The 10,704-nt window shown below is 36.8% G+C and overlaps 1 protein-coding gene across 1 annotated transcript; it reads right to left on the reverse strand.

Moving 5' to 3' along the window:
• Nucleotides 1–4,385: 4,385 nt before the first annotated feature.
• Nucleotides 4,386–5,330, reverse strand: LOC104982515 (olfactory receptor 52K1-like). The gene has a single exon (XM_010831925.1). The coding sequence runs from the start codon at nt 5,328–5,330 to the stop codon at nt 4,386–4,388; it is 945 nt and encodes a 314-aa protein (XP_010830227.1).
• Between the last annotated feature and the right edge of the window lie 5,374 nt (nt 5,331–10,704).

The raw sequence follows: 10,704 nt of genomic DNA on the forward strand, positions 1-10,704 counted from the left end.
GATATGCAGATGACACCACCCTTATGGCAGAAAGTGAAGAGGAACTCAAAAGCCTCTTAATGAAAGTGAAAGAGGAAAGTTAAAAAGTTGGCTTAAAGCTCAACATTCAGAAAACGAAGGTCATGGCATCTGGTCCCATCACTTCATGGGAAATAGATGGGGAAACAGTGGAAACAGTGTCAGACTATTTTTTGGGGCTCCAAAATCACTGCAGATGGTGATTGCAGCCATGAAATTAAAAGATGCTTATTCCTTGGAAGGAAAGTTATGGCCAACCTAGATAGCATATTCAAAAGCAGAGACATTAACTTTGCCAACAAAGGTTCGTCTAGTCAAGGCTATGGTTTATCCAGTGGTCATGTATGGATGTGAGAGTTGGACTGTGAAGAAAGCTGAGTGCCGAAGAATTGATGCTTTTGAACTGATGTTGGAGAAGACTCTTGAGAGTCCCTTGGACTGCAAGGAGATCCAACCAGTCCATCCTAAAGGAAATCAATTCTGAATATTCATTGGAAGGACTGATGCTAAAGCTGAAACTCCAATACTTTGGCCACCTCATGTGAAGAGTTGATTCACTGGAAAAGACCCTGATGCTGTGAGGGATTGAGGGAAGAAGGAGAAGGGGATTACAGAAGATGAGATGGCTGGATAGCATCACTGACTCCATGGACATGAGTTTGGGTCAACTCCAGGAGTTGGTGATGGACAGGGAGGCCTGGCATGCTACGATTCATGGGGTCGCAAAGAGTCAGACACGATTAAGCGACTGAACTGAACTGAACTAAACTCTCCATATAAGAAAAACACAGAAGCTTTAAGTATTACCACTAGCTGGGTTGAGTCAAAAGTATCAGAAAACGATTGCCAGCAATTAATTTACTTTTATTAATTCTAAAGACACTGTCATAATATACAGAGTGGAAATATATCACATTCTACAGAATGTTATTATTGGCAGATTCCAACAATGGTTATAATTATTTTTTGTAAATGAACGGTTTGAGGGGTATTTAGTTAGAGAAAAGTGCTTCTTTCTTCTATATAACTTACCATTCCATACCTGTTCCCAATCAACTTTTTTTTTCTGGTATACTACCTGGAATGGATTGAGTTTTTTCACAGTGGAGCATGGGCCAGACAAGAACCTAATTTCTTAAATTGAGAGAGGAGAAAATTGCTGTTGTGCAGAATAAGGTGTGTTGTCTGGGAAAGGAACAGATGTGTTGGTGTGTCCTGGCTCTCTCATCAATTCCTATTAATTCCTGTATACATAAAGTGAAGGTGTATTGACTACCTTGGAATCTCTATAGGAAAAAAAAAATTCAAAAACTGAGAGTAGACTACATGTATGAGATTGATGTGGGAAGCACTGAAAATAATCATTGGAGACAATGCTAAAAATGTTTGGGACCATAACATCAAACCTTTGATAGGCAGTTAATAGTGATTTTGCATATCTACTGATGATGTAATTGGTGTGTACATCAGATATATGTGCATACAGAAGTTCCTGTGAATGTATGCATATCTCAGGTGAGGTGTATAGGTGAATACAAATATATATATGTTATCATATTCCAGAAAAAAAAGAGTTTATAAACAAATAAGATGATTGCAAGGCTGTATATGAAGGAAATAGCATGTCTATTTGTATATACTTATGTGAGTAAATATCATCTATGTGATATTTGTTCTAAACAGATTTGAGGGTGTCTATATTATAAACATTAGAGGTATGAAGATGGGTATGATTTGCATGTATAGGTCCCTTGGCTTATTAATTGGTGTTTAATAATGTTTTTTAAGAAGCTAAGACAAGGGTTTAGAACTGGTTTGCATGAGGTGAAAAGTTCAATTTCTGGGCATGCCATTGCCCTTAAAGAAATGTCAATGTAAGAGGGATAGGGTGGGGAGGGAGGTGAGTTCAGGATGGGAGGGACATATATATACCAGTGGCTGATTCCTGTTGACATATGGCAAAAACCATCACAGTATTGTAAAGCAATTATCCTTCAATTAAATAAATTAATTAAAAATAAAGGTAAAGAGTGCAGACTAAAACTGAACTATAGAACAGATCACAGATGACTGAACGCCAAAGAAACTGGCAGTACAGACAGGCCATATTGTTTGACGATAAGCATTAAGGAAAACAAACTGAAGAAAGTCTCTTGAGGTGGGAAGAATTTTGACTAAGATCAAGGAAAATGCTTTCTAAGTAGCTAGAGAATGAGCTAAAACAGCAGTAATGTGTTATTTCTTTACAAATAAAGAGTCAGGTCTGGCTAGACTGATGCCTGTTCAGTGATTTAGTGAAAGTAGAGTGCCTGGCATGGAGTTTGAAACCAAGTCATGTAGAACTTGAATGCTATGCTATGGAGTTAAGCCATTATCTTAAGCAACAGGCTGTTGAAGATTTTAACTGGACAAAATGAGACGTCTGTTTGAAAAAGATGACTCCAGGTGGGTGCAGAGTCAATGAAAATTTTGAATATGAGAGAAATTGAATATACGCAGGTTAGTTAGAATTTTGTAGCACAGAGATCGAAAGTAATGAAAATATAAGACAGAAAAAAGACAAAGGAGATATGCAAAGAAATATTGGTCATTGGTTGGATAAAAGGTAGGAAATAAGTAATTCAAAGGTTGTGTATTTAACTCGGGTCAAAAGAACAAAAGAAGTGAAGGCTACAGAGGAACAATCTAGCTGACAAGGAGATAAGGAATTATTTTGGAAAGACTTACTTTTAAGGTGCATATGAAGAGAAGAGTGGTTCACAACATTGTTGCAATGTTTTCTGGAACACAGCTATAACTCAGAGTTTAAGTCATAGATCTGGGTGTTCTGGTTTGTGAAAACTTGTGAGGTTGGATAGGTGGAAGGAAAAAAGTGAAGCTAGAGAAAAAAATAGCTTCTTTGAGTTCTTTAAAAGTTGGTTTATAACACTATATAAGATGTGCATGTACAATATTATATTTCATGTTCTGTATACACTACAGTGTGCTCACCACTTAATACTTATTTTCTGCACGTCATCATACAGTTGACCTTTGCCCATTTCACCCTTCACCCACCCTTCTTCCTTCTGGTTACCACTACTCTGTTCTCTGTATTTCTGTTTGTTTTTGTTTTCATTTTATTTACTCATTTATTCATCTATATTCCTCATATGAATGAAACAATATGATATTTTTCTTTTTTTCTTTGCCTTATTTCGCTGAGCATAATACCTTCAAGATCCATCCATGTTGTCACAAATAAAAGGATTTCACCTTTTTTTTTAACTGAAAAGTGTTTGATTATAGGTGTGTGTGTACATGTGTATGCATATATATGTATATATATACACACCATATCTTTATCCATTCATCTGTTGATAGACACTTAGGCTGCTTCCATGTCTTGGTTATTGTAAATAATGCTGTGATGAACATGTGATGCATATGCAGCTTTTAATTAGCATTTTCATATTTCTATGATAAATACCTAGAATGGCTGGACCACATGGCAGATGGCCAACACGCACATGAAAAGATGTTCAGCATCACTAATTCTATGGGGAATATGAGTCAAAACCATAATGAGAGACACTACCTCATACCAATCAGAATGTCTATTATCAAAAAGGCAAGAGATAATAAGTGTTGGTGAGGATATGAAGAAAAGATAACCCTCATACACTGCTGGTGGGATTGTAAATTGGTGGAACACTATGAAAAACAGTATGGAAATGGAGGTTACTAAAAAAAAACTAAGGCTGTCTTTTTTTTTTTTTTTTCCATTTGTAAAATCTTACCTATCAAGTCCAATCTACTGTATATTGGTGCTATGTTCTGACACTGAGTAACTCTCTAAGGATTACACTTCTCTATTAAAACCTTTCAGACAAAAAAAGGGGCTCAGTATTTATTGATATGGTCATGGATACTTATACATGTTTATTTCAATTAGGGTTATTTTCAATAATATATAATTCTGTTGGTGAAATATCTGAAACATAAATGTGGAAGAAAAATCATTATATCAACAAAAACTTTGGATAATTGTTTTTATCCATAGGTTTTAAGATACATGCCTAAATTCAGTTTACCTCATTTGAAAAAAAATTTCCAATTTATGTTATGTGATGGAAGTAGATAAACAATAAAATTAATTACAAAATGTTCTCCTGTTTTATTACACATAAGCATTTATGAAGGTTTGCTTGTCATGAAGGTTTCATAACAGCTATATCTTGATGGAAATGACATGCCCCTGCTACATTCCCACACTGACCAAGTCCTTCTCTTGCCTTGGTTTATACTTTTCCTCACTAAGCCCAATTCTGACAGGAATTATCTCTACCTACAACGTAACATGATTTCCAGCTCTATAGGTACCAACATCAATCTCCTTCACAATGGAAGATTCGTAGCACCCACTCCCGCATTTGCTTGGTCCGAGCCCCATAAATCAAAGGGTTAATCATGGGAGGCACCAAGAAGTAGAGATTGTCAATGATAATCTGTAGGTGGGGAGCCATACGATAGCCTAAAACCTGGGCCAAGACAGAAAAGATAACAGGGGAATAAAAGAGAGCAATGACACAAAGATGAGAGCCACATGTGCTGAAAGCTTTGCCCCGTGCCTCCCAAGAGGGTATCCGAAAGACAGCATGAAGGATCAGCCCATATGACAGAATGATAAAAAACAGATCAAATCCCACAGATGCTACAATAACCATAAGGCCATAGACAATGTGGTCAGAGAGGTCTCCACAGGCTATTTGCACCACAGCCATGTAGGCACAGTATGAGTATGCAATGATGTGAGTTTGGAAGCTTTCCAGTCTTTTCACCAGGATGGGTGCTGGGGTCAGCACTGCCACTGCCCTTGCCAGGACAGCCAGTGCCATCTTCACAAGCAGGCTGTTACCAAGGACAGTTGTATATCTCAGAGGGTGCCAGATAGCCACAAATCTGTCAAAAGCCATAGCCAGAAGGACCCCAGACTCCATGACATAAAATGATGGGATGAAAAACATCTGTGTGAGGCAGGCATTAAAGCTGATTTCCTTGGCATTCATCCAGAAGATGCCCAGCATGCGGGGCACAGTGACACTGACAAGAGACAGGTCAACAACTGACAGCATGGCCAAGAGGAGAAACATGGGCTCGTGAAGACTCTTCTCCACCCTGATGATACATAAAATGGTGGCATTGCCAATGACAGCAACAACAAACACCAAGAAAAAAGGCACAGAGAACCAGACATGGGAAGATTCCAGGCCAGGAATTCCAGCCAGGACAAATATCAAGGGCTGAGGGATGGAGTTGTTGCAAGAGGACATCCCTCTCCAGACCTCCTCAAGGTCTGATTCCTAGAGAGAAAGAAAGGAGGGACATTTTGAAATCACTGCATCATTTGAAGCTAAAATGCTGGGTACTATAGTAGTTTATGGCGATTAGCAAAATTTACCAACTAGTGAACAAATAAATGTTGCAGCTAATGGAGTTAAGGAGGGAGATAATTCTCAGTTACTTTCTCTGCAGGAGAGAGAAGCAGTCTCAGGGAAAAATTCTCAATAAAAACATACCAACTCTGCTGTGTAAATTCTCCTGTTGACTTGATCCTGTTTAATATTCAATGTATATAAACTTGTAGGAGAGTTTTTTGGTTTTTTTTTTCCCCTCAGAGAACAGGACCTGAAAGGAGACCCAATATATTCATTACAGGCATGACATGGGGATGTGGATGAGCTAGAAAGCATGGTTTTCACTCACGAAGTTGAATATCATCATCTGAAGGTCCTCATTTCTTGAGACTGGGCTTCGTGCTTCAGAATTCTCTGGAGTGTTTTTTTTCTTTATTTTGACCAATAACCTAGGAAATTTGCTGATCTTACATGTGAAAAATATGGTTTTCTGGAGGAATAGCTGATATTTTGAAGGACAAAGGTAGAGTCAAAAATACCTCAATAGATAATAATTTCATATTAAAATTTTATATATATATATTCATGTGTTTTTGTATAGCAACCATAATTTAGAAGTTAATGGTAACATATTTCTATATAAATAAGATTATATTTGTTAAATATGTTAATATACATAACAAATAGAAATACATATTTATAAATTATTTGATGACAGCTATAGGTTAAAGACCATAAAATACTAAATTTCACTATTAAGGTCTGGACTTCACATTTTATTAGAAATATTCCAATTATATAATATTTATAAAAGGCAATCACAGAAAAAATAGAAGCTTCAACAGATGCTTAAAATACAGAGATGAGAAAACATAACACAAAGTTGCTTTAAAAAATAAAAGTACATGGCAAGGGGGAGTGGGAAGGAGGCTCTAGAGGAAGGGATATATGTATATATACAGTCCATGAAATTCTCCAAGCCAGCATACTGGAGTGGGTAGTCTAGTCCTTCTGCAGCAGATCTTTCTGACCCAGGAATTGAATTGAGGTCTCCTGCACTGCAGGTCAATTCTTTACTAACTGAGCTATCAGGGAAGCCCATGTACACATATAGCTGATACACACTGAGGCACAGTAGAAGCCAACACAACATGGTAGAACAACTATACCACAATAAAAAAGTACAGTAATATTAACACTGTGTCCTTTTTTTGTTTTCACAAACTTCGATTATTTGTCTTTTTGCCAATTACTTTACTCTAAATACTTAGGATCCCAAAACACAGTGGCAAAAAGTACACAGCTTTTATACATCATAAATTGAGTTATGAAGATCTAAGTATTTCATGTATCAACCACCTTTGGTAAAAGGCAAGCCACAGCCAAATGGCAGGCAGGTCTCCTAGCAGGTAACTTGGTATAGTAAAAATAATACGGTCTTTAGATAACGCGGCTGTGATACAATTTCAGCCCTGCCACTAATTCTATGTGACTTGACCATAAAGTGTCCAAGGCTGTGAGCCTCTTTCCTCATCTCAAAAATGAGATGAGCTTTACCTTGCAAAACTTCTGTGAGAATTAAGTACATCATTAAATCCCAACATTGTATAAAATGTACAATGTTTCTGGCCTAATTCTTTTAATGTTTCTGTGCTCTACAAATGCAATTTTCTTCTTTTTTAATAAAGTACAAAGATTAAGTGAGATGTGCCAAAAATAAAGTCCTTTTTGCTTTGTGTTTATGAGGATAATAACTATTATAAGGATAATAACTAGTCTTGAACGGATACCATAAGAAGGACTACATGATGGCCCTGATAAAATATGTAATTTTATCCTTAATCTTTTTCCCCCTTAGATGTGTATTATTTTACCATAGCTATTATCACTACGTTCTAACAAAGTACAAATAATTTGGCAGCCTGTAAAATCCCATTTCCAAGCCATCTTTCTAAAAAAGAGTTTTAGAAAAGGTTGGAAGGGCCATAAACTTACATTCAACCTCTGTACTTTTCTACCATCGTGTGTTTCCATAAATAACCTTTAATCAGTACTTTATGGATCCTTACCAGAAAGTCATTTCTTCCTGATCTCAGCAATCCATCTCTAATACAATAGGAGACCTCATCTGAGGGCTTGAGTACACTAGAAAACCAGAACCCAGAAACCTGGCAGTGATAATAGAAAAGACAGTGTACTTTAAGCACCATGTCAATTTATCAGCATCCAAGAGAAGGTAATTTGAAAGTTTTCATTTTACTCATGGCCACTGAGGTCAGCATTAAATATTTCTTAGAACTGCCCCAAAGTAGTCTCCTCTAACAACTTTTCATAAATCTGTCAGGTTCAATGTGTTCAAAATAAGAACTGTGCATTCTATGTCTCTACTCAGTGTTATTGAAAAACATCTTTTGAAAGTGCATTGGTGGTTTTAAAAATACACAGAGAAAAAAATTGAAACATACATTTTCTAAGCAAAATGATATGAAAGAGTTTGTCTTTTTTAAAATTGAAGTATAGCTATTATACAGAGTGAAGTAAGCCAGAAGGAAAAACATAAATACAGTATACTAACGCATATATATGGAATTTAGAAAGATGGTAACAATAACCCGGTGTATGAGACAGCAAAAGAGACACTGATATATAGAACAGTCTTATGTACTCTGTGGGAGAGGGAGAGGGTGGGAAGATTTGGGAGAATGACATTGAAACATGTAAAATATCATGTAAGAAACGAGTTGCCAGTCCAGGTTCGATGCACGATACTGGATGCTTGGGGCTAGTGCACTGGGATGACCCAGAGGGATGCTATGGGGAGGGAGGAGGGAGGGGGTTCAGGATGGGGAACACATGTATACCTGTGGCGGATTCATTTTGATATTTGGCAAAACTAATACAATTATGTAAAATTTAAAAATAAAATTAAATTAAAAAAATAAAAATAAACAACTTTACAGACAAAAAAAATAAAGATAAAAGTATCAGTTCATTTAATCTAAAAAAAAATAAATAAAATTGAAGTATAGTTGATTTATATTGTTTAGTTTCAGGTGCACAGCAAAGTGATTCAGTTTTATATATATATATATTTCCATTTTTACATATTCCTGTTCCTTATAAGTGAGTTCCTTATAGATTATTATAAAATACTGAGTATAGTCCCCCATGATTTTTTGATTCATTACCTGCTATGGGGAAAAATATATATTTGGTGTCACCAGACATAGATACCTGGCCAAATAAAGAAGGCTAAAATATTTTTAAAGGTGCGTTTTAGTTCAGTAGGAGAAAGAAACCTACCACAAACTCAAAAGAAAAGACAGCCCTGTGAAATTAGAAGCTCACTATCAACAGGAGTTTTCAGGTAGAATTTAAATGCTCATCTATCAGGAATAGTATAAATAAAAATTATCCATGTGGTGGTGGCATTAGGATATTATTTGAGCTTTAAGTACTGCCAGCAACAACTATATAAATATTAATCTGAGTAAAGGAAGCATAAATTTAGATTTAAAAATTAGGAAGATACTACTTATTTTCTAATGAATGTCATTGGGCAATCTAAAGATTACAGATCTCAATCTTAACTGTACAAGGGTTAGTGACTATGGTATTTAGATGAAAAGATTTGAGAATCTCTTTATCCTATATGACTTTGTGCATCTCAGGATTTTCTACTCTTTTCCCGCCCCGTTTTTCTCTCTTTTCCTAGCATAGTACCTGTAGGTGGTTGAGAATTTGGTCATAGGGGGACTGGGACCAGCAAAGCCACTGTCGTCTTGAGGTGTGAGGAAGATCTGTTGATGTCCAGAACAAGACGACCATCTGAGCTAGAGGCAGATTTATGCTGGTTTGTCCTGGCCCTCCTGAGTCCTTAGTGGCCTCTCTGTTAAGCAAGGGACATTATTCAACTTTGCTATTCTGGAGAACAAATCCTAGAGCTAATTAGTGAGGAGAGTACAGATGGATAAGAATTGTTCAGGAGCACTGTAAAACTAATTGCTGATGTGTTGTGGCATGTGGTATGGTATGGTTTAGGAAGCCCAGGGAGGAGTAAGGATTGAAGAATTATTTAGAATGAAAATTAAAGAACACCTGGGGCAAAACAGGCAGGGCCAAATGCAACTATAATTATATATAAACTGCTATGGCTTGCTTCAAAACCAACAGTTTAAATCATTTTAATTTCCAGTGGCACTGGGACCTCCACAGACAAAACTGAAAGTGAAATTAGAAGTCTTGATTCCCTAGATACAAAAAGGATCCATAAAAAGCTGGCAAAAAAGTATGCAGTAAATAAAATATTTAATTGACTAAATTAAGACCATTGTTTGGTAAATGAGACACGTAAAAAGAAAAATAACAGAGAAGTGAGATTCAAATAGAAGAAAGAGATGAGCTTTATTAAAAAAAATGCATAATTCTAGGTTTAGGAGAGACTGAGTTTCAGAAAAACTCTTGGCAGAAGTCAAAAGCTCAACTTGAGAGTAAATATAAAAGCGGAAGAAATTGCTAACAACTATTTTGTTGCAGGATGTAGTCAAATGTAAATATCCTGGAGACAATGACTGGGGCGCTGTTTGTTCACTATTTCCCCACTGCCTGGCAAATTGTATAAGTCTTCAAATATTTTTTAAATCAGTTAATGCACCACACACACACACACACACAAAGACACATAAATACACAAAGGTTCTTCATCAATCATCCACTCCAAACTTTAGGCTTAGGGTAAGCAACGGTCATAAAATGTGTGAGCTTGTCAAAGTGTTCATCAAGCCAAGTCCTAATGTATATTCAGGGTACTCAAATCAATTTAATTCTTTTCATCATGATGACCTGCCAGGAGCCGGTGAGGCATTCCACTCGTGACAAAGGTCATGAGGAAGGAGGCTCGGCATACGCAAAGGCAGGATCGAGCCTCAGGAGTCCCCCTGGATATTCTCGAGCATCTACCCCCCAAAAACCAGAGTCTGCCTACTTTATTGCTTTGTGCTCTCACCTCTGACTTTACTGGGGGCTGTCCCCTACCACCATCTCGCTCTCTCTGTAAAAGAGTTAACTTACAGCTCCAATTAATAAAGTTCCTGGGCAACTATGAGTGTTTAAATCCAAACCCCTCAGATGGCTCACTAACTCACCTGACAATTTTACCCAGACTCCTACAGCTATGCATACAATTGTTTACAGTCTCCCAGCCTCGAGGCACGGGAAGCTTAAGATATTCAAATAGCTTAGAGCCTCTCAGAGAGTTAGAAACTGTCAGAATAAAACTAGTAAAAGATTT

The sequence above is a fragment of the Bison bison genome, unplaced genomic scaffold (genome assembly GCF_000754665.1).
Source record: "Bison bison bison isolate TAMUID 2011002044 unplaced genomic scaffold, Bison_UMD1.0 scf7180017860300, whole genome shotgun sequence".
In the NCBI taxonomy this organism is placed as follows: domain Eukaryota; kingdom Metazoa; phylum Chordata; class Mammalia; order Artiodactyla; family Bovidae; genus Bison; species Bison bison.

Bases quoted from the DNA above. Each gene is read 5' to 3' on its own strand.
- LOC104982515 (XM_010831925.1), bottom strand. From the start codon at position 5,330: ATGTCCTCTTGCAACAACTCCATCCCTCAGCCCTTGATATTTGTCCTG.